At 49.8% G+C, this 27,938-nt stretch overlaps 1 protein-coding gene across 1 annotated transcript; it reads right to left on the bottom strand.

The window, feature by feature from the left end:
* Positions 1-395: 395 nt before the first annotated feature.
* On the bottom strand, positions 396-15,174 carry Slc34a1 (solute carrier family 34 member 1). Its single transcript, XM_057787895.1, has 13 exons — positions 15,148-15,174; positions 14,427-14,556; positions 14,160-14,309; positions 13,945-14,073; positions 13,729-13,872; positions 12,236-12,347; positions 11,920-12,115; positions 11,625-11,720; positions 5,503-5,566; positions 5,097-5,264; positions 1,937-2,053; positions 1,710-1,834; positions 396-899 (listed from the first exon to the last, which is right to left on the bottom strand). Exons 2-13 carry the CDS (start codon positions 14,533-14,535, stop codon positions 396-398), a joined length of 1,914 nt encoding a protein of 637 aa, XP_057643878.1. The 5' UTR covers positions 14,536-14,556; positions 15,148-15,174.
* Between the last annotated feature and the right edge of the window lie 12,764 nt (positions 15,175-27,938).

Below are 27,938 nucleotides of genomic sequence, written 5' to 3'. Positions count from 1 at the left end.
GTGTACAGAAGGTCACAAGCTCGGGTCTTGTATCTTATGGCGAGATAGCCTGCACCTTGTATACAGCCTCCTGTGTATATACACACACACCTATTGTGTAGGCTTGTCTGTACACATACATGGGTTGACACACAATGTTCACACGTGGACTATACCTACACTGGTGGCCACACAGACGCACCATCTAACACATGTACTTGCGCACACTGCCTCTTCATTACAAAAGCCCACATCACTATGACCTTGCATCTGGACGGGTACCCAAGGGTGGCACAAAATCATGAACCTCAACCGATGTGCATCTACACACATGTGCACGCACACCCCCTGCCCTTCTGCTGCGGGCCCCATAAACACTCTGCTTCCTGCTCCGGGCAGCGGTCTGGGCCCACATCCTAGAGACGGGTGGCATTGTGGTGAGCAGGCAGTGCGAGGTGGGGGGAGGGTGTGGCAGGCGGAAGCTCCTCCAGAAAGACTCTGGGGGGAAGTTGGGGTGAACGGGGCTCAGGCCTGGCATAGCACAAGGTGACTCGTGTGATCAGGCCATCCAGGGGCTGCAAAGAGTGCATCCAGCGGGGCAGGAAGTCCCATGTCTGCAGCCACTTGGGTAGGTGCCCAGGACTTCGGTTCTGCAGGACATTAACGAGCACCACAAAAGCCAGCAGGGCCCCAAAGGGTGCACCCACACCGACCATAGCCTGCCAGCCTGCCATGGAGATGCCGAACACCAGTGAGGGCAGAAGCAGGAAGCACACGAGGAGGTAGAGGACGGCAAACCAGCGGTACTTGGCGGTGCGTTTGCCCAGCGCCTTGGCCATGCGGATGGGCAGGCGTGTGCAGGGCAGTGGGTACCACAGCAAGATGCCCGAGATGTTGAAGAAGAAGTGACAGAGGGCGATCTACAGAGGAGAATGTAGAGGGGCGGGGTGATAATGCATTCCCACGGGAGCCTAGAAGGGCTGGAACAGAGGCCCCACATGCTCTGGGCAGCAGGAGGAACTCTGGAGCCGATGTGACTCCAGATCTCCAGACCGGCTATTAAAATATGTGTTGCTGGACTTCTTGGTAAACAACAACTGCCCTGAGCACTCCCCCATGTCCCAGTGACCGCCCTCTCATGAGATCCCAGCAGCTGAGAGGCCTGCCCGTCTGACACAGGATCTCACTATATAGAGCAAGCAGACTTTGAACATTTTGCTGTTTTTTTTTTTTTTTTTTTTCTTCCAAGTGCTGGGATTATAGGCATCTACTACCAAGCCTGACTTTAGCGGCCTCTAAAGATTAGTTCCTGGCTTGCCTCTTCCAGCCTTTTAATTGGTCAGCATCTTGTCAGCTGTTTTGCTTCTAGACCAATCCCTTTGTTATCTGCTTACCATCCCCAATTCAAAGCATCCTTGATTCCCCCAGATTGGGCCTGGCCTCTCTGACAGTAGCACATGGCCACATTGTGACCCTGACTTGCTGTCTAAGGATACAGTACAGCAGTAGCTCCCTATTGAAACCAAGGTCTTGAGAGAGGAATTAAGTCAGCTTTGTCCATAGCAGTTTCCAATGAGAGGAGCGGGTCATGTTATCAGGCAATTGATGTTGCTTATACATCGTCACATCCTCCACCGGGCCTGCACCCCGGCCCTCTGCCTCTACAGACAGCCCACTCTCCCCCACGTACCCCCTCTCTCCCCCACATATCCCCACTCTCCCCTACGTACCTGAAAGGAGCTGGATAGCTTCTCCTTGGGGCTGGCCAGTGCTGCCAGGATGGCTGTTGTGGTAGTGCCAATGTTGGAGCCCAGGGTGAGAGGGTAGGCACGCTCAATACTGATCACACCCAGGCCTGGTGGGCAGAAGAGAGTATGGCATTTCTTTCTGACTCTTCCTGAGTCACACACACACAACCCACACCACTGTTGCCCATTGCCGGGCATGGGCAACTCACCGATGAGTGGGGTGATGGCGGAGGTAAACACAGAACTGCTCTGGACAACAAAGGTCATGCTGGCACCCACGATCATGGCAAAGTAGCCCGTGACCCAGGTGAAGGGGGCGGGAAAGTCTGAAAGGAACCCGAATTCACAGTAAGTCATGTCAGTGAGAGGCCTTGGGAGAGCAGGCACTCCTTGCTCTTCAAGGAGGTCCTTAGGTAGTAGTTGCCCCCTGAGAATCTAGCTGGTCGCCTGCTCCTTTCTTTTGCCTAGTGTACTCTTATGATTAACACACTTTCTTACTTGGGCTATTACACTCGTTTGTGTCTTTGCCCTAGCTATTCTCTCTGCCCATAATACTCTAATATTTAAATCCGTGGGGTGTAGGTCAAGGATGCCCATGGACACCAACATCTAAGAGTGCTTCTGTAACATAGAGAGGCGTTTGCCTGGGGCCAGTGTCCCTGCTGCACCGTGCTTTAAGTCACATCTAGTTGATGTATCATACGTAGTATAAGTAAAGGTCATGATTGCTGAGGGGCTGAGTGGAAAAAGGCTTTTGCTGCTAAGCCTCATGACCTGAGTTCAGTCCTTGGGATCTACATAGTGGAAGAAGCAAACCAATTCATACGTCTGACTTTCACATGTGCCATGGTGTGCACATGTGCACACACCCAAACACAATATTGTGATTGTATATATATATATATATATATATATATATATATATATATATGGGTGATGTTGCGTACTTTTAATTTCAGTACTCAAAAGGCAGAGGGGGGTAGATTTCTATGTAGCCTGGTCTACATAGTGAGTTCCACACCAGCCAGGGCTGCATTGTGAGACTCAGTCTCAAAAAGAACATTGTAAAAGCATAAATATTTGTTATGTTGTATTGTTCAAGAAAATTCAAGACAGATGCAATAATTTTCCTGAAATGTTTTTGATCCACGACTGACTGAATCTGCAGATCAGGGTCCCACAGATAGAGAGTGCCAACCATACTCCCCCACCCCGAGCCCAAAACATAGTTTAAAACAGAAATCAGAGGACATCATTCCTCTTCCCCAAATTGTGCAAATGTGCCATCAGCCTCAGTAAAACACAGGCTCTGAGCAGAGTCTAGGGCCCCCTTAGAACTGGCTGTATCTCTGTCAGCACTAGCCGCAGCCTGCCCCGCCCAAGATGCTGCCAGCCATCCCTCTCTGTCCCAAACTTGCTATGATTGCTACTCTCTAGGCTTTGAACTTGCTGGTCCTCCCACTCAGAATGCCCTTCTTCTACCTAGGTTTCTCTCTTTATCAGTGTTGGGGATAGACCCCTGAACCTCAACTATGGGGGGCAAACGCTTCATCAATGAACAACACTTCTATTCTTCCTTTACCACTTGTTTTATGTGGAGGATTTTGGGGGAAGAAGTAGCACTAAGATAAAGTTTCACTCTACAGTCCAGGTCATCATCAAACTCTCATTAATCCTCCTGCCTCAGCCTTCAAAGTGCAGAGGTAATAGTTATGAGTCATCACATCTGGGTTTTATCCACATTTATTTTGTTTCTCTGTGTGTGAAAACCAGAAGTCAATTTGGGGTGTCTTTATTTCTCTCTGTCTTATTTTTTGAGACAAGGCCTCTCACTGAACCTAGATCTCATCAAGAGGCTTGACTGGCCGGCCAGCTGTATGGGGATCCCCTGTCACTGGCCAGCCGTATGGGGATCCCCTGTCACTGGCCAGCCATATGGGGACCCCCTGTCTCCGGTCAGCCGTATGGGGATCCCCTATCTCTGCCTCAAAGCACTGGTGGTACAGGCATGCACAACATCTCTGGCTCTTATGTGGGTTATGGAGATCCAGCTCCGGTTCTTGAGCTTGCAGGAGAGGCACAGCACCAATGGAGCCATCTCTCCAGTCCTTTAAGTTTATTTTGGAAGAGCTTGGGGGTGCATGCTTTTAAAGCCAGCACTTTGGAGGCAGAGACAAGCGAATTTCTGAGCTCAAGGCCAGCCTGGTCTACATATCAAATTCCAGACTAGCTAAGAGTGAATAATGAGACACCCCAAAAAAAGTTGCTGGGTGGTGGTGGTGCACATGTTGGGAAGCAGAGGCAGGCGGATCTCTGTGAATTCAAGGGCAGCTTGGTCTACAGAGTGAGTTCCAAGACAGCCAAAACTACACAAAGAAACCTTGTCTCGAAAAAAATTGTTTTTTTCTGTTTGTTTAGACAAGGTCTGTCTATACAGCCTAAGCTAGCTAAGTCCCTCTGCCTGTACTTCTCAAGTGCTGGGAAGACAGGTGTGCCGCCACATCTGGTCACTTCATCCGAATTTGACTCTTACACAGGTCTCTGCTCGCGCAAGCGTCTCCTCCTCAGAGAGACCTCTGAGCACCTGTAGGAACAGCCTCTTTCTGCCTTCTGTTGTGCTGCCATTTTTCTACCTCCTTAGCAGTCTCCTTGCTCCATCTTCAAAGTTATTCCTTCCTCATCTACTGGGAATAAAGTGAGGGGCTACCAGGGTAAGGCCCAGATGGACACAAGGTTTGCTTGGTGACTGAAATGATGGGCCCACCCATGTTGCATGAGGAAATGGTGGGCCTATAGGCTAATAACCTCTCAGGTCTATGACACTGTCACCATTTGGGACACAACCCAACACGGCCCGGTTGCCTGGTTTGATGAGGAAATTGCAGTTCTGAGATCTTGGGCTCAGGTTCCATCTCTGTTTGCCTCACTCCTGTATCCTGTGGCACCCAGTAAGGGCTTAGTGTCCATTTGTCAATTAAACAGAGGATTTTAGCTAGACATGGCCGTGCATAGCTGTAATCCCAGCACTTGAGAAGTCAAAGCAAGAACGTCAGAAGTCCTTGACCAGTCTAGGATACACAGCAAGGTCTAGGGCCCCATAGGCTGTATGAGACCATGCCTTAAAAAACTCAAACAAGAAAAACCAAACAGTGGCTTCTAAGCCTGTCCATCTGCTAGAGTACACAACAGCCAGCAGCAGCCCAGGTTTCTGGCTGTCAGTATCTCAGTAGTCTCCAAGTTGACCTGGTCCCACCCCTTCTCGATTCACACAGGGGAAACTGAGGCTCGAAGATAATAGGCATGGATTTAACAACACCCGAAAGAGCTCATCTGGGCCCCGCCTCGGCCTGCAGCCTTCCCCCAACTCACCCGTATTGATGGCCTTCTGGATGACGTTGGCCACTTGGCCCTTGAGCAGAGAGTTGAGCATCTTGACAAGGAGAATGAGACAGCTGCACAGAACCACCAGAGAGCCAGCCAACAGGATGAGCCCCACGGCCAAGTCCGGCAGCCCCGTGTCCACAAAGAGATGGTTGCCTACAAGGGTGGCATCAGGCTGCTGAGTGTTCGCCGCTACACCCGCTTCCCACCTCTGCCACCCCACTGGGCTGCAAGCCTGACTCCCACGTCAAGTTCCTTTGACCTCCATAGCAGCGACTGACCTAAGTCCAGGAGTCAGCTGTCTTTCCTGGGGCTGGACCCAGCAGGATCCAGCCAGGGGATGGCTCCCTATGCGCCTGTCATGTGGGCCACCTCCCATGTTGCAGGTACTTACATTTCCCCACGGTGGTGTTTGCAAAGCTGATGTTGGCCTCTATCCTGGACATAGAAGTGGAAGCCTAAATTCAGAGGAAGGTGACTTAGAGAATCTTGACAAGCACAGCCTGGGTGGAGCTAAGAGGGAGGTTTGGGAGCTGTGGGGGAAGGGAGCTTGTTTCTAGCTCTGAGATCATGAGCATGCTGCTTGCCTGCTCTGAGCCCATCTCCTCTGGAGAAAAGATGACGTTGAAATCCATATCACTCCAGAATGTGGCCTTGGATATATTGTACTCCCCTGAACTGGAGACCCCTGGGACCAGTGGTCACCCCAATCACCAGATTAGCAGCTTCTTGTCTTGGTCCCCCCACCTCTCAGTGACATCCATACCCCTTTTTCTGAAAGTCCTTCTATCCCATCTGTTCTTACCTGTTCCTTTCTTAACGCCTTCTTCCTCCGTACCTGCCCCATGACCCCCCTAAAGCTCACTTAGCCCGAACTCCATTCTGCCCTGGCTCAGTTCCTTGCCCTTGGGGAGATCCAACTGGAAGGAGGGTCAGTGACGGCCGAGGGTCTAGCCCCCTCCCATATCTTCTTTCTGGATCTACTGTGGGTAAGAGAGGGGGTCTTTCTGGTAATGTCCCCGGGTAGAGGGGACAAAAGGTCAGGTAGATGACATAAACTGTGAGCCAAGCTACATGTGAAGATGGTGGGTGTGTAGAGACAGTAGCTATTCAGCTCCAGCCATCGTCACCAACCAGGGGTGCATCCCAGAGTGGTCCAGCCTCCTAGTCCTACCACAGAAATTGTGCTTCTGGAGTTTTAGGTAAAATTCTTAAATCTCTATGCATGTTGTAGCTATACTCTTGAGTTTTTTTCTTTTCCAATACTCTGGATTAAATTTAGACCCTCACAAATTTAGGCAAAAATCCCACCACTGAGCTACATCCCAAATTCTCATTTAATTTTTTTCTCCTTTCATTATTTTTTTTTTTAATTTTGAGATGGGGTCTCAAAGTCCAGATAGGGCTTGGACTTGCCATCCTCCTGCCTCAGTCTCCCAAGTACTTGGAATTCACAGCCTGTGTCACTAGGCCTAAAGAGACACGTTTTCAAGTTCTAGGAAGCAGAGCTCCCAGGCCTGTGAACACTTCCCTTCAGTCTGTAGGCTATCAATCCATAGCTTCACTGGATTAAGGAGGTGCTGACAAGGGACCCCAGATGTCTTGCTTTTCAGGAACCGTGCAGCAGTGACAGGAGGCAGAGTGGGCGTGGCTTCAAAAAGCTAAGGGTGGTGCTTGGGCAGAGTGAGCTGACAATTTGATGCTATAACTTCTTTTTTTGTTGTTGTTTTTTTGTTTTTTGTTTTTCGAGACAGGGTTTCTCTGTAGCTTTGGTGCCCGTCCCGGAACTAGCTCTTGTAGACCAGGCTGGCCTCGAACTCCCAGAGATCCGCCTGCCTCTGCCTCCCAAGTGCTGGGATTAAAGGCGTGCGCCACCAGATGCTATAACTTCTTTAAGTTTGTTCCCAACCATGTCATTTAAAGAGTATGTGTCAGGTTGGGGCGCAGGCCAATGGTACAGACCTTGTCTACGTGAGCAGCATCCCAAACAAGCAATACAAAAACCCTGAGAGTGACCCTAGGGTCAGTTTCTGGCAACTAGTTTAATATCAGGCATGCTCCATTGAGCAGGGCCAAGTGCTCAGCTGTTATTTCCAGTTCACTAAATCTAGGCCTTGGGGCACCATCCAGACTGGAGGCCTGAACTCTAGGCGAGAAACTAGGATAAAAGTCATCTGAGAGAATAAAAATCAAGATGGGCACTTGAGAAGCTGAGGCAGGGGGATTGCCATGAGTTTAAGGCCTGCCTGTACTACAATGAGATCTTGTCTCAAGAATCAAACAAAACAACAAGAAACAAAAACTAGGGGGCTGGAGAGACGGCTCAGTGATTAAGAGCACCGGCTGCTCCTCCAGAGGACCCGGGTTCAGTTCCCAGTGCTCACAAGGTAGCTCACAGTTGTCTGTAACTCCAAGAGCTGACACCTTTACACAGACACCAATGAACATAAAAATACAGATATTTGAGAAAAATTGGAATAATAAAAATGTAAAGGCCAAAGGAGAAAACATGCATTAAGTCCTCACCTCAGGGCCTGGCTACCACAGCCTCCAGATAAGGGACTCACTGCCCCTCTTCCTGCCTTCCTGGGCACCCCACACGGTAGGTGACTAATCTCCTAGACCATGACCAGTGACTCCTGCACACATGCCTGTGGATACTGGCATTTTGTGGGGGAAGAACTTGGTGGACCTTCTGGGAGGTGCCCAGCCGGAAGCTCTAGGAAGCAGATGCCCTCCTGAGATGCGTGTGAGCCTCACTGGCTTTCTCTGAGCTGCATCCTGGGGCCTCCTAGAGAGGGGGTTTGTGGGTCATATAGAGGCCAGAGGGGGATGAGGAGCTTGGCATAGGTCCCACCTTAGGGTTGACTGAGCCACGTTCAGGACAAGGCTGAGGGCCGAGCTATCCAGAGTGTTATTTGTAATTTTGTTGCTGGAGATTGAACCTTGAACCCAGACCTCACGCACGCTAATCACACGCTTCCATTGCTGAGCTGTGCTCCACCCTGCTATGGGGATCTAGAACCTTGGCTTTTCTTCCTGGACTTGTGTGGCCTTAACTGAGCCCAGAAGGGGAGCCAGGGACCCTAAAGTGCAGGAGGGAAATGTGGAGACAATAGGAGTGACAGAGAGGGGTCACTGCAAATCCAGGCCAGGAAGGAACTGAGGGGAGAGAAAAGCCTCTAAGGAGATCTTACAGGGCAGAGGAAAAAGGTGGGAAGTCCGGCCTAGTTAATAGAGCTCAGAGGCCCGGATCTGGGCATGTTCCCAAGATGTCTGTCCATCCTCTCCGGGAGGAGTGGAGGAATAGATAGGGAGTGGGGTGGAAATGCTTATGGGAAAACAGAAGCAATGAGTGTCCTGTAGTCCTGGGCTCACGCTGTAGCTGAGCTGTTCTCAACTATGTGACTTGGAGCCATACACTTAAGCTCTCTGGGCGTCAGCTGTCTCCATAACGAAGTTTTTAATGCTGCCTTCTTTTCCCTACAGGCTAGTAGGAAGCATCTTGGAAGAGGGAGTTGGTATTTAAGAGCCTACAGGGACACTCTAGATCGAGACACTTCTGGGAACTGAAGGGCATGATTAAGTTCACAAAGGACCGTGCTACTTCAAGAGTCCTTCCTCAGGAGAGAACCACAGAGGATGTGGGATTGCACAATAGCTTCCCCTCTGGGCTATGGTAGTTGTGGGGCCTTTGTTCTTCTGAAAACAGGAGCACTCTGGGCCAGCGGCACCATCTGGTGGCCGAAGGGAGAACTTCTTAGAGCATCTCCAGTCCACCAGCCCTGAAGGGGTCTGGTGGCACCATGGGCAGAAAGAGAAAAAGGAACAGGTGGAGGTACATTAGAGCAGCATCTGGGAAATGCAGCTGAATGAGGATCCCATCAGGATGGAGGCCTTCCTCCATTATAGGAACCAATAATACAGGAAGCCGGTGTTCCTCTCTCTGAGTGAGGCTGTTTCCTATCTGCAGAGTAGGGATGTAATAACAGTGGTCCCCAGTGGCCAGTCCTCCAAAGAGGCTACTTAACCCAGGCAGGGACAGTTTACAATCACAAATGTGACTCACGGGAAAGGGATTTCAAGCACAAGGCCAGGCCACTGATCATCCAGAAGTCTCAAACTCCACAATGGCCTGTTTGTCCCTTTCCCCATCAGGAAAACTCTCATCCTGTCCTGTCCTGGGTGGCATAGGTCCTGACCTGTCCTGTCTAGGTCCCCTGGAGACTGGTTTGATCAACATTCACTCCCAGTATGGTGAAGGCTGGAGGCCATGAGTGTTGGAAAAAGAAAAAAGAAAAGAAAAGAAAAACTTTGAGGCCCAGGGGGTGGGTGGGGTGGGATAGGAAGAGCTACCCACGCACACGCCAGGAGCGCGAGATGTGGCTGTGCCAAGCCCCATTCCTGCAGGGCACAGGTCCAGAGGGAGGCAGAGAGCAGGGGGCTCAGATCCAGCTTTATGTCCCAAGCCAAGAAATTCGACCTGCTGTTGCAGAAAGAGGTTTCTGCTAGTGTGGGAACTGAACTGGTGCCCTGGCAAGCCGCAGCTGGAAGCGCGAAGCCGGGAAGGCAGGCCCTGCCGCCGAGGGAGCTTGGCAGTGGCTTCCCGTCACCGAGCTCCAGTTTCCATTCATGTAAAACGGTCCACCTGGCTGGTCTCGCTCCAGACATAGTAGGTGAGGCAGTTCAGGACACAGGTAGAGTCTTACCCAAGTCAGCCGTCAGGCTGGAAATCTCTAGGTGGCTTTTTTTTTCTTTTCTTTTCTTTTTTTTTTTTTTTTTTTAAATCAGTATGTGATTTCTCTTCCTCTACCCAGAGCGTGCTCTCTGAGGCAGCAGTGACTCACAGAGCTTTCCTGAGAGAGCCAGAGAGCTCATGAGAAGGTGGCTGACCCGTTAGGCAGGTCACAAAGCCAGCTTCAAAGCTGTCCCTGTGGGCTTTCTGTTGTCGAGCTGCCTTGAACTCTCAGAAGAGCAGAGCTGGGGCTGCGTGCCGCTTGGGATGCAAAGGAGCATTGCAGGGTGAGGTGATGGGGTGTTTTCTATCAGTGCTGGCAGAGAGGTCCGGGAACATCCACCAGCAAGAGGAGGGAAGGTGGAGGATGGGCTCGTGCCTCTGCTGTGCGCTTTGGATTTCCCTGTAGCCTTTCTAAATGGAGTTATTTCTTGTACGTAATAATTAAGGAGAAGCAAATTTGGAAGATTATGGTTTGGATGAAGCATTTTCCCTTTTATGGCTGAGTAAGAAAGTACGCTAATTGCCCGCTCCTTTGTCCCTAATTGCCTTGCTATTATGCCTTGTACCATAGGCATAATGACTGATCCATGAATGTCCAACCAATCTGAGCAGTTTTTCATTCTGGGCAGTAGAAGGAGCAGAAATGATGCAGGAGGACAAAGGGTGAAGGCGTCCGCTGCCAGCACGTGCGATTGCTGTGTCTCTCAGGGCCGCCCAGTGTGACACCCGCCCAGTGTGACAGCCACTGCCTGGCTCCTCAACCCGAACTCTAGGGTCCAAGATACTCACTACCCATGTAGCTCTCTTCTCCCCCATCCCTGTCTACATTGCTCAGACCTCAGCCCCAAGCATGCCAGAGCTGAGGGACCAGCCTCCAGTGTCCCTGTGGCCTGGTAGTTCAGGGCAAGTTGCTTAACCTCTTGGAGCCTGTGTCTCTATCTGTGAAACCAGAGAGTTCAGTTTGATCCACGGTTTTTCAAACGACCATGGAAAAAAGTTATATGGCAAGATGGAGATCAAGCAACTGGGCCCATTCCCAAAGATTTTTTTCTGATTCAGTAGGTCTAGGAAGGGTGTATATATACTATGCCATGGATTTTCTTCTACACTGTGTCTGCTCTGCATTTCTAATAGGTTCCCAGGTAGGAATGGATGCTGTCAATCTGGGGAACAATAGTTCTTTGAAAACCACTGGTCCAAGGTGGGGCTAGTGGTGGTGCACGCCTTTATCCCCGTACTCAGGAGACAGAGGCAGGTGGATCTCTGTGAGTTGGAGGCCAGCCTGGGCAACACCATGAAATTCTGTCTCGGAAAAAAACCAACAAAACAAAACGAACAACAACCCCCCCCAAAAAAAAAAGAAAGAAAGAAAAGGTAGGAAGGAAGGAATGAAGGAAGGAAGGAAGGAAAGAAGGAAGGAAGGAAGGAAGGAAGGAAGGAAGGAAGGAAGGAAGGAAGGGGAAGGAAGGAAGGAAGAAGAAGGAGGATGAGGATGAGGAGGAGGAGGAGGAGGAGAGAGAGAGAGAGGGAGAGAGAGAGGACACCACCACCTTGGACCAAATCAATTACATGCCAATGCTAATGTTCAGATATTTGCCTACCGCGGTTTGTGCAGTTAGAAGGAATTACCTACCAACGTCTGCCATGGGTATACTGACACAGAAAAATTCCACGTTATCTGCTCACCCCAAGCAAAACGATTTCCAAGGTCTATGGAACCAACAGGCAGGTGGTCTAAAGGGAATGTTTTCTTCCCTTGGCTTGGCTCTGGAACTCACCTCTGGTGGGTCTGGGTGGCACCAAATCCTGATGAGACTGTGATTCCTCAGGGACTCATCCCCCACGGCAATGCTGGTGATGACAGACTTGTCCAGCTGTGAGCGAGATGACACAGAGCTGAAGGTAGGACCACTTATCCCGCATCTGTCCACCCCACGCCAGGGCAACGACACAGAGCTGAAGGTAGGACCACTGATCCGCATCTGTCCACCCCACGCCAGGGCAATGACACAGAGCTGAAGGTAGGACCGCTTATCCCGCATCTGTCCACCCCACGCCAGGTCCTGCCCTCACCTGGATAATGAGCTTCGTGAAGGGTTCTGTGATGACCTTGAGAAGGTCAGGGGCATCTCGGCCACCACGGATGTTGAAAGAGGCAACCACGAGCCCAGTGACATAGTGCAGGTAGCCCGTGGCAGCCTCCAGCGGCAGCAGGACCAGAACAGACAGCCAGTTAAAGCAGTCATGCACTGTGGCCCCTGCAAAAGCCCTGAGCAGGGACACCACATTGCAGGACAGCTGGACTCAAGGTGTGCCCAAGCTGGGCCCTGGCACCCAGTTCTGCCTTCTCCCCAACAAGCATGAGCCCCACCCTCCTTCCCCAGCTCACCGTCGGAAGTCAGTCCTGTCCCCTGACTGCATCAGGGCCACAATGGTGTTGGTGACCGAGGTTCCAATGTTGGAGCCCATGATGATCGGAATGGCAGAGCTCACCTCCAACACTGGTAGAAGAGGGACCTCTCAAATGATTGGGTTGTGGCCATAAGGCTCTGCCATGCAGTAACTCTGCCAGGCCCACGACTCATGTGCTAGCCCGAGATAGCCATTTCCAAGTATACTCTTGACTTCCTAGACTCCGTCTCACAGGTCCATGTGTGCACGAGCTGTGTATTTACACTTGTGTGCACATATCCACATGTGACCAGATGAGCACACACCGTACAGGGCGTACCCAGACGTTATTCAGGATGACCATGTACATGTGAGTGCATTATGAGAGCTCACACCTTGTGCAATCCATATTTTGTGCTTGTGCGGGTGCACCTCACACGAGTGTGGTAGCTGGTTATATGTGTCAACTTGACTAACCTGTAGCACTCAATTGACTTTAATTAAAGATTATTCCCCCCCTCTGTGTGTGCGTGTGTGTCCGTGTGCGTGTGTGTCCGTGTGTGTGTGTGTGAGCGCACATGCGCATGGCGGGGAGGCAAGTGTGTGTCTGCAAAGGTGGAAACCAGAAGAACTCAGGCATCCTGCTCTCCCACCCTCTGCTGTATTACCACACGAGAACATCTCTTGTTGACCCAGGACCCTAGGCGGCAGCTGGAAGCCCCAGCAGTTCTGCCCCTGCCCCCCCCCCACACCTGTGTGTATGCAGCCGTGCCCAGCTTCTTATGTGAGCTCTGAATTCAAACCCAGGCCTTCACACCTGTAGCAAGCACGCTTCCCCACAGGTAAAGGACATTGCGCTTGATGAGCTGGGCAGGCTCATCCAATGGGATAAAAGAGCCTCAAGTGTAAAACTGAAACTTCCTGAAGGAAGAAAGTTTACCTGTGGCCTGCAGGATCCGTTTCTGCCAACACATCCCCGCCTGCTCTTCCAAATGCTGACTTTGTAAATGTCAGATTTGAGCAGCCAGCCACACAATGGTAAAAGTCAATTCTTTGCAGTAAATTACATGTGTGTGATAATTTAGTTAGTTATTTTTCTGAGACAGGGTTTCTCAGTTCCAGCCCTGACTGTCCTGGAACTCGCTCTGTAGGCCAGGCTGGCTTTGAACCCTCAGAGATTCATTTGTCTCTGCCTCTGCCTCTGCCTCTTCCTCTTGTGATCGTTTTTACAGACTGGTTTTCTCCAGCTTTCCTGAGCGACTATGTGACTGAACAGAGGTGGGTTCAGGAGCTGTGCTCTCCCTCCCCACTCTCCACAATCCCTGAAACACCCTGGCTCAACTCTTAGCCTGCTTTCCAGGACAACACAGGAGGTTCTGGGGCATCCCCTGCCCCCCTTGCCTTTCACTCAACCTCCTATCCACACTCCTGCCCTCGTGCTGAGTCTCCAGGCCCCTGGGCTCTGTCTCTGACCATGCTGGGTCAACTCACAGCCAGAGGAGACCATGCTGACGATGATGGATGTCGAGGTACTGGAGCTCTGCACCAGGACTGTCACCAGAATCCCCACCACCAGCCCTGCCACTGGGTTGGACAGGATGGCGTTATCCTTGAAGATGTCACCAGCCACCTTCCCTGCAGATCACAAGTGAGCATCATCCCAGGTCCTTCTGAACCCCTCCCATGGCCTCCTCCACCGGGCCTTACCCCCGGCTAGCTGGAAGGCGGAGCTGAGCACGTCCAGAGAGCAGACAAAGAGGTACAGGAAGCCCAGCATCAGCGGGACCTTGAGGAGCTTTGTGCTAGCCTGGCGCAACTTCTGAGGCAGCCTGGGCTCTGGAGGTGGGGCAGGCATGAGTATAGTGGACAGTGTGTGAGGGCAGTGACTACCTATGATCCTGCTGCCCCGCAACCTGGCCTACCTGGCTTTTGCTCCTCTTCCTGGGCCAGCTTGGCAGGTAGTGGCTCATGGCATTCCAGGACCTCCCCACAGGGACAACTGTGCTCTGTGAGGGTCACTGGGCTTAGACTGGAGAATGCATAGGTGGATGTCCCTGGAATCCTGTGCAGGACTGAGTAGGGAGGCTGATTAGGAGTTCCCAAAGGTCCCAGGAGCCCAGGAGAGACAGGTAGAAGGAAGTAGGTGACAGAGAGGGAAACGGGACTCAGGGTATGGGAATAGTACTTACCTTGTGGGCTGGGCACATAAGCAAAGGCTGTCCCATGCACCACGTGTCTCCCACGGACTGGAAGTGGGGAGACAGCCGGTCCCCCCACTCTGTCCCCATAGGACATCATGCTGGGCACCCACAGTGAGTCCTATGTGTCAAGAGGTTAGAACAAAGCTGACAATTGCTGTGTGTGGTACCCACACTCGCATGACATCCAATTGAAGGTGTGTGAGTCTATCCATACTTAGACACACCTAGAGATGCACACCTAGGTTCTGTCACAGGTCCGAGAGGGCATTCATCCAGCCAGCAAGGTTTTTGTAGCAGTTTTGTTTTGCAGTGCTGGAAATGGAACCTAGGGCCTCAGCTTAGTAGGCAAGCCACAGCCCCAGTCCCAACAAGCATTTCTTGAATGTGTAGTATTTCCTAAATTCTGAGTTAGATGCTGGGCTACAGTAGTAACTGAAAAAAAGCCACAGCCCTCGGGATGTTCAAAGTCTAGCAAGAAGACAGCTACGAATGATGTAATATCTCAGAGACTAGAAATGCCGCCAGGCGTTAGGACAAATGCAGGTACCACTATGACTAGAGTGTCCCATGGCAGGGCAGGGTCTAGCTCCGGGTGTGGGTGGGGTGGGCCAAAGCAGCCTGGGTTGGGATTGGGATGTCATAGGGAGCAGGAGGAGAAATACAGATCTGGGGTGATGGGCTTGTCTAAGGACAGGGGCCCTGGGCTCACCTTGAGGTTCTAAGTCTCAGCTTCTGCTTGGCTGCTTGAGGAAATCTAAAGAAGAACCAAGACCCTCCTCTTTATACCCTCGGGTCAAGGGCAAAGTCCCTAGAACTTTAGCTGCCCTCCGTCTGTTCCCCCCCTAAATTAACTTTATCCCCAAGATTCCTTCCAGTTAATTGCTAATCTTCAGCTCTGCAAGGGGAGTCAGCCTGAACCACAACCCAGCTAGGGCACAGACACACCCCTACGCTGGGCAGGGACCCTGTAGGCACTCTGGCTGCTTGTTCTTAGGGACTTGAAAGTGATTCTGTGGCTCCAGCCCCTTTCCTTCACTTATGACCTGACAAGAGTCCCCACACTGTGATCTGAATATGTGGTGACCCTGCCACACATCTAAATGTCTGTGCAGCTCTCTGTGTGTCTTGAGGGGTATATGGTTCAAAAGAGTGGGCGGCCCAGGAGGGAAGCCCAGGAAGTCTGCATGTTTGAACCATGGAGGTTCTACAGGGCTTGATGACGAATTCAAGGTGTCAGATTTGAGAGAGCCACTGGCCAAATCAAGAAGTGATCACTCTGTGGCTTAGATTGTGCCTTAAAATGCTGGTGTGGGATGCATCAAAGAGCATCTGCAGCAGAGAGACTGGCTGAAGAGAGGTCCAGGGGAGAGATGATGGGGCTGAACCAAGCTGGGCCCATGAGGACAGAGGACAGGATACATCCCAGAGGCTCTGGGAAAGAGAAGAGGGACAGTTGTGATCAGGAAGTTCATGATGCATGGCAAGTAACATGGGAACTGCTGGAGGCTTTCTTTCCCTCCCCTGGAGTGCATTCCAGCCGCAGTTCTCTCTCTCTCTCTCTCTCTCTCTCTCTCTCTCTCTCTCTCTCTCTCTCTCTCTCTCTCTCTCTCTTCTGTGTGTGTGTGTGTCTGTTTTCCTTCTAAAATTTCCACCTGCTCCCCATTTCCCATTTCCCTCCCCTCCTCCCAAATATTGCCCCCTCCCCCACTCCCCTCCCCCTATCCCCACTCCTCTTCTCCTCCCCCCACACCATTCCCCCTCCCTCTCGATACTGACGAGCAGTCCAAATTCTCTGCCCTGAGGGAAGATGAAGGTCTTCTATCTATGTCCAGGAAGGTGAGCGTCTAAACAGGCTAAGCACCCACAAAGCCAGTTCATGTATTAGGATCGAAACCTAGTGCCATTGTCCTTGGCTTCTCATCAGCCTTCATTGTCCGCCATGCTCAGAGAGTCTTTTTTTGGTTTTTTGAGACAGGGTTTTGCTGTGAAATGCTTCTGACCATCCTGGAACGCTCTCTATAGACCAGGCTGGCCCCAAACTCACAGCGATCCACCTGCCTCTGCCTTCCAAATGCTGGGATTAAAGGCATGAACCACCACTGCCCAGCTCCAGCAAGCATTTCTTGAATATGTAGTATTTCATAAGCTCTGAGTAAATGCTATGGTACAGAAGTCAGTAAAAACAAGCACCACCACTGCCCCAGGGGTGTACAAAGATCGCAGGGAGACCTCCCCAGGTGATGTAATCCCGCAGTGAACAGAATGACCAGCAGGTGTTAAACAAATACAGGTACTGTGAGAGCAGTGGTTCCCAACCTTCCCGATGCTGCGATGTGCTGACCCCAACCATAAAATTATGTCTTTGCCACTTCATAACTAACTTTCCTACTGTCATGAGCCATAATGTAAATATCTGATATGCACGCTATATGATATGAGATCCCTGTAAAGGTTCCTTTAACTCCAAAAGGGTCATGACCCACAGGTTGGGAATCACCGCACTAGATCTCTGGTTGGTGGTCCTGGGTTCTATAAGAAAGCAGGCTGAGCAAGCCATGTGAGCAGCCAGTAAGCAGCACCCCTCCGTGGCCTCTGCATCAGCTCCTTCCTCCAGGTTCCTGCCCTATTTGACTTCCTGTCCTGACTTCCTTCAGTGATGGACTATAGCTTGGAAGTGTAAGCCAAATAAACCCTTTCCTCTCCAAGTGCTGTGGTCATGGTGTTTCTTGACCACAGCAATAGTCACTCTGACTAAGAGACAAGACTCCAATCCATAGGTAACTCCACAGGCAACAAAACCAATTCAACCTCTTAACCATTATGGTCTAAAAAGGTCACATCTTGTTCTTTTTAAACCTAACCTCAGATCATAAGTCTTTTCTTGTGTCTTTAAATTAACAGTTTTTTTTTGTGGTTTTTGTGTGTGTTTGCCTTTTTGTTTTTATTTTGGTTTTGGTTTTTTTGAAATAAGGTTTCTCTGTGTAGTCCTGGCTGTCCTGGACTTGTCCTTTAATCCCAGCACTCAAGACACAGAGGCAGGTGGATCTCTGTGAGCTCAAGGCCAGCCTGGTTTATAAAGCAGGTTCTAGGACATCAGGGCTACACAGAGAAACCCTGCCACAAAATAAAGGAAAGCGCCCAAGCTGAGTACTTTGGATGTAGCAACTCTACCTGGAGTCTGATCCAGTCAGGGGCGGGGGAAGGGGACAAAAAGATCAAACAGATCGAGGCCTGCCCCTGCTCTCAGGGGATGTGCCTGCTCTCAGGGGATGCTCAGGCACCAATGCTTGTTCCAGACAAGCTCAAATGCATTCCTAATGTGGCTGAGCCCAAGCAGATAGAGATTCTGAGCCACACATCTGACTCTATCTGACTCACTGGGGCACTCCTACCTAAGCCTGAATCCACCCCTCCTAAATCCCTCCTCCCACACTGAAGAGATTCTGAGACACCAAAGTCTCACTAAGTAAATCAGGGTTCATGCCGGGCGGTGGTGGCATACGCCTTTAATCCCAGCACTCGGGAGGCAGAGGCAGGAGGATCTCTGGGAGTTCTAGGCCAGCCTGGTCTACAAGAGCTAGTTCCGGGATGGGCACTAAAGCACCAAAGCTACAGAGAAACCCTGTCTCGAAAAACAAACAAACCAAAAAAAAAAAAAATCAGGGTTCATGACAGAATGTGATGTCACCAATGGCTCAGCACAGTGGCCCACACCTGTAGCTCCGACTACTTGAAACCTGAGAAAGGAAGATGACTTGGACTCTGAAGTTTGGGGCTAGCCTGAGCTACAGTGAGACCTAATCTCAACAAACAAACAAACAACAACAACAACAAAAACCAAAAAAAGCAACCGTTGGGCGGTGGTGGTACACACCTTAGATCCCAGCACTCAGGAGGCAGAGGCAGGTGAATCTCTGTGAATTCAAGGCCAGCCTGGTCTACAGAGCGAGTTTTAGGACAGCTGGGGCTACATGGAGAGACCCTATCTTGGAAAAAAAAAAAAAAGCAAAACCAAAAATAAATAAATAAATAAATAAATAAATAAATAAATAAATAAAATCTACCTTCCTTCCTGGGGGAGGATTGATGATTAGGATAAACAGTTAATTATTGACAAATGCATCCTAAAATATATGATCTTAAAATCCCATGAATTTCATAGCCAACCACTGTTAAAAGCATGTTGTCTTCTCTCGGCCCCTCTTTTTACCTGACGCACCTGCTAGTCTGTCTGCCTCCTCCTGAATTGGTGGCTGGGTCTGCGTGTCCCCAAATGGTGCTTCACACCCTGTGTGTGTCCTCAGGCTCTGGTGACAGTCTCCCCGAGACCTTCCTAAGGTTAGCCCCTGGGTAGTCAGTGGTATCTTATGTTAGGGAGAGCATCTGGGAGGGTAAGCCCTTTGTGGGGGAGGGGTCCAGAGGAGCCTGCAGTCTGCCAGGTGGGGCTCTGACAGGATCACGTGACCGTGCCAGTGAGTACACCGAGCTCTACACAGGTTCCCTCACGTTCAGTCTTTGCAGACAGCACCCAGAGCCTGGATCCAGCCAGACACCACAAAGGAGTCATTGACTCTTGTTTCTTCTCCATCTCCGTGCCTTCATCTCTTCCTTCAACTCTCCTCCTCAGCCACCCTCCCACTCTCTGTAATTTCCCAGGGCTGTGGCTATATCCCAAGCCAGGCGGCTGTTGTCTCCTGGGAGGGTGTCAAGGCCTCATGGGTACGTTGTCTGCACGTGTCCTCATTGTTCCTGGTCCATTCTCTAAAGAAAGCAGCCAGGGACAACTAGTCCATTTTTATTTCAGTGTGTGTGTTTCTGCGTGTCACGGCACATGTGTGGAGGTTGGAGGACAGCTTGAAGGAGTCTGTTTTCTCTACCGTGTGGATCCTAGAGAGTGAACTTGGGTCCTCAAGGTTGGTAGCAGGTGCGTTGACCTGCTGAGCCATCCAAGGGGTTCCCAGCAAGTGATCTTCTGAAAACCCAGTCCCAAGTGTGGCCTGGTGGACAAGGTGGTTCACACCTGTACACCTGTCTCAAAGAAGATTGAGGCAAGAGGGGTTGTCAGCTTGGCCTACAGTGAAGTCTAGGCCAGACAGATACAAGGAGAGATAGGCAACATGCTAATTGTGTGTGAGTCAGGCCTCTGCTTTCTGTTTAGCCCATTGACCGACACCCTGTCACAGCTTGAGAGGGCCAATACAACGGGGCTTTATTCCCCCACCTTGCTGATCTCAGTCTTACTAGGGAAGTGCCCTCGAGAACGTGTGTGTAACAAAGAGAACAGGTGTCCAGGGCCCACATTTGAGGGGAGCAGAGAGACCAGACAGGGAGATTAAGAGGATACCAGATGGGGAAGAAGAAAAGAGCAACCCAGATGACACTGGGGTCGACCAAGTTTTAAGAGACATGTTGGTCAGCTGGCCCAAATTCTGCTGAATGTAGTGCAAGAACAAACCAGATTTAGCCACCAGGAGCCACGCTGGTCTTGGAGAGCCAGGTTGAGGGAGGAGTCAGCTGTCCTGAGTGGGTACATGGCTCCAGCACGGCCAGGGCCAGCATGCGAGACTAACATATATTGAATTTCAGCACACCAACAAGATGACTCCCCTGGGGCAGCGTGACAGCTGAGTGGAGGAAAATGCCTCCCAAAATAGAGCAGGCTGTGGAAGCTGAAGCCGCTAGGCGATTCCTCGGTTCTTTTATATTTAATTATTATTTATTTATATGGGTCTTTTTCCCTGCATGGACCAGTGCACCAAATGTCTGCAGTGCTCAAGGACACCAGAAGAGGGCGCTGAGTCCCTTGGAACTAGAGTTAGAAGCAGTTGTGAGCTGCCATGTGGGTGCTGAGAATGGAAAGGTCTTCCTCCAGAAGGACAGCTATGCTCTTTTATTTGTTTGTTTTGTTTTGTTTTTGGAGACAGAGTTTTTCTGTGTAGCCCTGGCTGTCCTGGCACTAGCTCTTGTAGACCAGGCTGGCCTCGAACTCACAGAGATCCGCCTCCCTCCACCTCTGAGTGCTGGGATTAAAGGCATGTGCCACCACTGCCTTGTCAACCTATGCTATTAATTGCTATGCTGTCTCTCCGGCCCTGATTCTTTAGTTCTTAAGATCAATTTGGTTTTTTATTTATTGTTTTGGTTTTGTTTTGAGACAAGGTCTCCTTATGAAGCCAGCTGTCCTGAAACTTGCTATGTAGATCAGGCTGGCCTTGAATTTACTGAATTCCCATTTGCTATGTAGGACACATGTGTGCTTCTGCCTTTGCCTTGAGTGCTGGGATGAAGGGTGTGTGCCACCACACCTGGCTGACTTGCTGTTTAGATACATGGTTTGCTGTAAGTGACGTTTTCAGTAGAACCTGAAGTCTAAGAATAATCAAAGAAAGAAAACCAGAGTTCAAGACCACTTTTGTTGTTGTTGTTGTTGTTGTTTTCTTCAGATAAGGCCTGACTGCATGGCCCAGGCTAGTCTTGAACTCATGGTCCTTCTGCTCACCTCCAGGGTGCCAGAATCACAAATGTTGAGTCAGTAAGGCCAGAGTGCCTGACCCTGCAGCCCCACGGCACTGTTTGCTATCAGTGTTGTCAAGGCTCCCGGATTCTTTCAGAAGCTTGTTACTAATTTAATAAATTCACAAGCCTCACTGTGGGTCAGCACAGTGCTGGATGTGGTGACAGCGGTGGCCACTCTTCCCAGCATCAGCCACTGTGACTGTGGGGACATGGTCCTGACGGCACACTCCACACTCACTCCACACCCTAAGTCATCCTTGTCTTATCTGTTGCCGTGGCCTCACCAGCGGGCTGGCTGATATCATAGGGACAAAGCAGTCCCTCTCCTGGTCTCCTGACTTTGTCCCCCTTTGGAGAGGCTGGATTTATTATTTTTATTTTATTTTATTTTTTGAGACAGGGTCTCACAACATAGTCTTTGGCCTAGAACTCACCATGTAGACCAGGCTAGCCTCAAACTCATGGACCATCTTGTCTCTGCCCCCCAAGTTCTGGAATTAAAGACATGGGGCCCTGCTCCCAGTTTGAAGAGCCTGGATTTCAGTCTGAGTTACCCAGTCCCAGCCTAGAGCCAGGAGGGCCTGAGACATTGTCCAGAGGGAGAACAAGCTCTTCGGTGGGGAGAGGCTGACCTGATGATGCCCCAGCCCAGTTTGGAGAATAAGCATTCCATGTAATTATTAATCTCGTGAGCCCAAGCTCTGGTCACTCATTTATCGGCAAGGCCAAAGTCTAGCCAAAATAGCTGAGGCTGCTTTGGGTTGTCGGTTTGGGTTTTGATGTTGTTGTTGTTGTTTTCTTCAGAAATCGCCTCCTCTAGCATGTCCTCCTCCTGTGCCTCCAGCCCTGACCATTGTCAGTTACAGGGTTCAGGCTAGAGAGTGAGGCTGTGAGCAGCTTGCTCTCTGATGCAGCCCTGGGCATCTTTTTCCCCTGAACTTTGAGTTCTAGCTACAGACTTTAAGTCCTGGGCTCTAAGCTCTCAGCCCGGGGCTCAGCCCTGGGCTCTTGAATCCACACCCAGAGTCTGAACCCTGAGTGCCAGCCCTGGGCTCTAGTTCCCTTCTCTCCGCTCTAGTATCAGGCTTTGTTTAGACTTCAGATTCTGATTCTAAGTGCTGGACTCCAGGTTGTGGGCTCTGGTTACCCAGTTCTGGTTCTGTTCCACAGACTGCAGGTTTTAGATTGAATTCTAGATCCTTCAGCAATAGAGAGAGTGTGGTGGCCCTGACTGATGTTACCCCTGTCCACTCGTCTTTGCTGGAGGACTTGGGCTAACAGCCGACATCCTGGCTGGCCCGAAGGTGGGTACTAGTTCTATGTTATTCTTCCTTTCACCCTTTGGCTCTCCTTTGATCCCTAGACAAACACGCTAAGATGGCCACAGAGCAGCCCTTGTCCAGGCCCTGCAGTTTTTGTGGGCCTTTCCCAAACATTCATGTTCCTAACTCTTCTTCCTCTTCCCCAGAGCTGTACAGGGTGCTTATCACAGGCTGCATCTGATTTGAAGGCATCAACTGTGTTTGCTCCCCCTCACCATACCCTTTGTCTCCCCGTAGAAATGGACTCCAGCTTCTACAACCCTCAGAAGCCAGAGTCACCTGACTACTAGCCCAGGCCCCCCACACGGTGCACCTTGTGTTCCTTCCTGGGGGTAAGGGTGACTGACCCAGGGAGCAGAGTTCACTGCTGTGTCCGCATATCTTCTGCAGGGGCTCCAGGTGAGCTCCTCTGCCTGTCTCCACACAGGCCCAGAGCTAAGGTCACCGCGTGACGCATACCTTCCCCAGCCTATTGCAGATGGAGAAGAGTAAGAGAGAAACAGGGGGGTTGTCTGGCAGAGGCTTGGATCACAGGCTTGGCTTCCCTGAGCATTCTGGAGAAAGTCACGGCTGTTTGCTTAGTTCAAGTCCTCTAGAGGGAGGGTATTGTCAGGAATCAAAACAGATAAAAATTAAAGTGTGTGTCCTCTCCCTTCATGGTGTCCCTGTGCTCCCTTGAATCAGTGTAGGTCAGCAGCTGTGAAATATAGCCCATGGGTTAATGAGCTGGTGGGAGAGGAAGCTGTGGGTCTGGGTTTCTCTCCCTGAAGATGTGGTCTGGGTAGGAAGCTAAGGCCCAGGTCCCAGAGTGATTCAAGGATGGAGCAACTGGGAGAAAGAGAGAGCTCACCCCAGCTGTGCGGAACCCTGTCCTCCAGGTGTGGCACGTCACTGTCGTCTTCTTATCAGCACAGCTGTGGCTACTCACACAAGGCAGCTGATATGGCAGCCCTGGGCATTCCCCAGGTAGCACGTGAGGCACATGGGTCCCTCCTCTCACCAGGGCATTAAATGTTTCCTACTGTTGGCGGGAAGGCTGTTTTAGCTTGAGTTGCCTATGATCCTGAGAGAAAGATTGTTCAACTCACAGGTCATGAAGTTAGACTTGGGTGGGATCATTATGTCGGTCTGGTTTTGATATCTTATCTGAGATGACTAGGCATCTGCCCATTTCTCCTAAGAAAAGTCATCAAGGTTATTTGACAAGGAGAGAGCAGAGGGGATTATGGGAGAAGGGCATACGAGCCAGCCAACTGGGCCAAAAGTCATAATGGTCTCAATTCCCAAAGAAGCATTAGACTCTACCGAGGATGACTGACCAGCAGAAATAAAGATGGATTTACAGCAGTTCTTTATAGCAATGAAATTATTTAAAATTGCATTTGTGAGAAAATTAAAGCTAATCTGAAAATCTTCTTTGACCACTATTCCTAATGCTGGCATAACTGTGGTGCGTTTTTCAATCTCCTTTTATCAGTGTTATGCTCAGAGAAAACTCTCTCCTCTCTATACTTCTGTGTCTCTATGTTTGTGTTTTATATATAGACACAGTATGGCTTGAATATGTCTACTAAATGTTTATATTGGGAATTTGGTCCTCGGTAAAGCAGTGTTGAATGGTGAATTTTAAAGTTTTATTCTTTTTCTTTCTTTGTTTTGTTGTTTGCTTTTCGAGATGGGGTTTCTCTGCATAGCCCTGGCTGTCCTGGAACTTGCTCTGTAGACCAGGCTGGCCTCAAACTCACAGAGATCTGTCTCCCTCTGCCTCCTAAATTCAGGAATTAAAGGCATGCACCACCACTCACTGCCAGGCTTCTTTCTGTTTTCTTCTCTCTCTCTCTCTCTCTCTCTCTCTCTCTCTCTCTCTCTCTCTCTCATTTTTTTATTTTTTGGTTTTTCAAGACAGGGTTTCTCTGTAGCTTTGGAACCTGTCCTGGAACTCACTATATAGACCAGGCTGGCCTTGAAATCACAGAGAACTGCCTGTCTCTGCCTTTTGAGTGCTGGTATTAAAGGCATGCACCCCCACTGCCTGGCTCTCTTTTATATTTTTGAGTCAGAGGCTTTCTCTATAGCCCAGATTTGTAGTCCAGGCCACCTGAACTCACAGTCTCTCTTGTCTTAGACTGCCTCCCAGGTATGAATCACATCATAGAGGCAGGATTGGGAGAGAAGTGGTTGGATCTGTTGTTATGAATGGATTAATCAAGGTGTGGATTGATGTATTGCTTTGGGAGTGACTTTGTTATCAAGAATCTCTCTGGCTAGCTTGCTGTCTTGCCATGTAATGCCTTTTAGCATGTTACTGTTTGGCAAGAAGGACCTCACAGGTGCCAGAACCATACCCTTAGACTTCCCAGATTCCTGAACTGTAAGTCAAATAAACTTCTATTTTTATTTTATTATTTCTGGTACAGGAGATTGAAGGGCCTCAAGAATGCTAGGCATCTGCTCGACCACTGAGCTACATACACCCTTTGCCAGTAAATCTTCATTCTTTTGTTGCTATTCTGTTATTGTTTGTTTTTTTTCTGCACAGCCCTGGCTGTTCTGGAACTCACTCTGTAGACCAGGTTGACCTCGAACTCACAGAGATCCACCTGCCCCTGCATCCCGAGTGCTGGGATTAAAGTTGTGCGCCACCACCACCCGGCTTGTTCTACTTTTTAAAGATTTGTTTATTAGACTGCCAAGATGACTCAGCTCTTGCGTCCAAGCCTAATGATCTGAGGTCAAACCAAAGGACCCACGTGGTAGAAAGAGAACCAACTTCTACAAGTTGTCCTTCAACCTCCACATGTACCTATTAAAAATTTAAAATGTAACAATTGAAAAGAATATTTGTGTGTGTGTTTCTGTGTATGTGTGCATCTGTGCACACATGTGGAGGCCACAGCAAGGTGTCAGGTGTCTCCTCTATCACTCTTGACCTGTCCCTTTGAGGCGGGGTCTCTCTCTCTCTCTGAACCCAGGCTTCACATTTTCTCTGCTCTCCTTGAAGACAGGAAGCCCCTATAATCCTCCTGTCTTTATGTCAATTAGAGGTGGGGTCTCAGGCATGTGCAGGATGTCCAGGTTGGTACATGGGTGTTGAGATCTGATCTCTGATTTTCAGGATTGCACAGTGAGGGCTCTTAACTGCTGAACCATCTTTCCAGCCCTACTTCTGACTTATAACAGAAACTCCTGACCTTCCTCCAGAACTGAACAGTGTTATCAATATACTCTCATCAGGTGTCTACATCACACAGGCCTCCCGGGATCGTGCTCCTGGATCTAGCAGCCTGAGTGTAGTGAAGCCCCAGTACAGTTCCTTGTTATTTTTCCCATGAAGCTGAACTTTTATCCCCATCAGATTGTTGGGAAAAGGAAAACGACAAAACAGTTAGAATGTATCCAGCCTGGGAGCTCCGTAGATTCCTTTCTCCCTAGCAGGAGATGAACAAAACTGTTAGAATGTATCCAGTTGTCTGGGTTAGAATGTATCATTGTCTGGGTTAGAATGTATGGAGTAGTCTGGGTTAGAATGTATCCAATTGTCTGGGTTAGAATGTATCCAGTCTGGGTTAGAATGTATCCAGTTGTCTGTGTTAGAATGTATCCAGTCTGGGTTAGAATGTATCCAGTCTGGGAGCTCGGGAGATTCGGTTCTCCCAAGCGGGAGATGAACTTTCCTCGGGCTCTTTCGGCTTTCTCCCTGCCGTAAGGGCAACATGCATCATTGTTGGCTCTGTAGATATTCTGAGTTGAGGGAGAGGTCAGCTTGGCCTATAGGGTCCACCAGCTTTGGGGAGACAGCCCATTTTTCACTTGGTGTCCCCTCCCCTCTCCCCAAAGCTCATAGCAGAGCCTCTTCCCATTTGTCCCAGAAAATTAGAGGGAAGTTCTGTGGGAGATGAGGGAAGAGAAGGGGATTGTTGTTCAGGACTGTCCTGTGAGCCTAACAGCTGCCATCTTCAGCAGCTCTGCTAAGCCTGCTGGGGAAGATAACCTATTGATTGTTTACTTTCCTCAGAGAAGGAGGGAGCAGAGCCATCATGGGGCCCTCACCTGAGTTTCCAGTCACTCTTCCGTGCCATTCTTCTCTAATGGTGTGGGTCTTTGGGGAGAAGCTAGAGGCTACAGATACTTAAAGAAAGAAGGGGCGAGGCTCCATCTCTGCAGTCACGGGGAAGCCATCGTTTCTGCTCAGTGCAGCCCTTACTGTGCTTCTGATTAAACCACCTGTGCTCCTGGGGGAACATCGGGGGAATCGTTCTTGGTTCTTGTTGGAACCTTAGGAGGAGGGCAGACATTGTTTACATTTCTCTCAGGAAAGTTGTTTTTAGCAAAAGGGATTTGTCTCCCCTGCTTCTACTCCCTGACCACATAGTCCCTAGCACTATGCAGTCCCCCAATGCCAGCTGTCCCTTTGTGTCCAGCTGTCCCTTTGTGTTTCGCTGAGCCTATTCCAGACCACCAAGGTGGTCAGTGAACCAGGATTCTTTTTTAAAAAATATTTATTTATTTATTATGTATAAAATATTCTGTCTGTGTGTATGTCTACAGGCCAGAAGAGGGCACCAGACCTCATTACCGATGGTTGTGAGCCACCATGTGGTTGCCAGGAATTGAACTCAGGACCTTTGGAAGAGCAGGCAATGCTCTTAACCACTGAGCCATCTCTCCAGCCCTGAACCAGGATTCTTGTAGTTGTGGGTTTTAGAAGCCCACCTCTTAGTAGCAAGCCCATGCTTCCAGGAAGAATTTACTGGTTTGCCTAAGGCGAAAGTCAAAGAGTGGTCATTTCAGGTATGCGTGACGTGTGGTGGGTTGTCTGCCACCTGAGTCCTCTCTTATGTGGGTTTCTTCTGTGTGCAAGGTCTTTCTACAAATGCAGATAAGCCAACATCATTGGAATTAAAATGAAAAGATTTATTCATCTTTATTTTTATGCTTATGGGTGTTTCTGCCTGCAAGTCTGTCGTGCACTGTGTGTATAGTGCTCATGAAAGGCAAAAGCAGATGTCGCACCCCAGGAACTGGAGTAACAGATAATTGTGAGCTGACATGTGGGCGCTGAGACTCAGTCCCGGTGCTCTGAACCACTGAGCCCTCTCTCTAGCTCCAGGATTATGATTCTTTTTTTGATTTTGTTTGTTCCTTTGTTTGTTTTTGCTTTTTGCTTTGTTTTGTGTTTTTTGTTTTTGTTTTTTTGTTGTTGTTGTTGTTTGTTTTTTGAGACAGGATTTCTCTGTAGTTTTGGAGCCTGTCCTGGAACTAGCTCTTGTAGCCCAGGTTGGTCTCGAACTCACAGAGATCTGCCTGCCTCTGCCTTCAGAGTGCTGGGATTAAAGGCGTGTGCCACCATACCTAGTGAGGGATTATGATTCTTATTAGAGCAGCTTTAGACAACCACCTCTGAGCCAAACTCTGCCCGTGTGGGAGGGGATATATATATATATATATAATATATATATATATATATATATATATTCCTGTGTCATCGGCTCCCTCAGAAGCCTGGGGATTCATTAAAGAGTCAGATAAAGTGAGGGGGTTACCAGGTGGCAGGAACCTGAAACCCCCAGAGGAAGGCATAGTGGGTCAGCATACCCCGTTGATCGATCCCACAGATTTCAAGGATGACGAGGAGCTGGTCAGATGAGAAGGGAGAGCAGGA

Source organism: Chionomys nivalis, chromosome 13, assembly GCF_950005125.1.
Source record: "Chionomys nivalis chromosome 13, mChiNiv1.1, whole genome shotgun sequence".
Classification (NCBI taxonomy): domain Eukaryota; kingdom Metazoa; phylum Chordata; class Mammalia; order Rodentia; family Cricetidae; genus Chionomys; species Chionomys nivalis.
This window is presented reverse-complemented; position numbering and strand designations above follow the sequence as displayed.

Coding starts and splice junctions, on each gene's coding strand:
- Slc34a1 (XM_057787895.1), bottom strand. CDS start 14,535: ATGATGTCCTATGGGGACAGAGTGGGGGGACCGGCTGTCTCCCCACTT. Junction 14,074..14,159: donor GGAAGAGGAGCAAAAGCCAG/GTAGGCCAGGTT, acceptor CCCCACCTCCAG/AGCCCAGGCTGCCTCAGAAG. Junction 1,835..1,936: donor CGCCATCACCCCACTCATCG/GTGAGTTGCCCA, acceptor TCTGCCCACCAG/GCCTGGGTGTGATCAGTATT.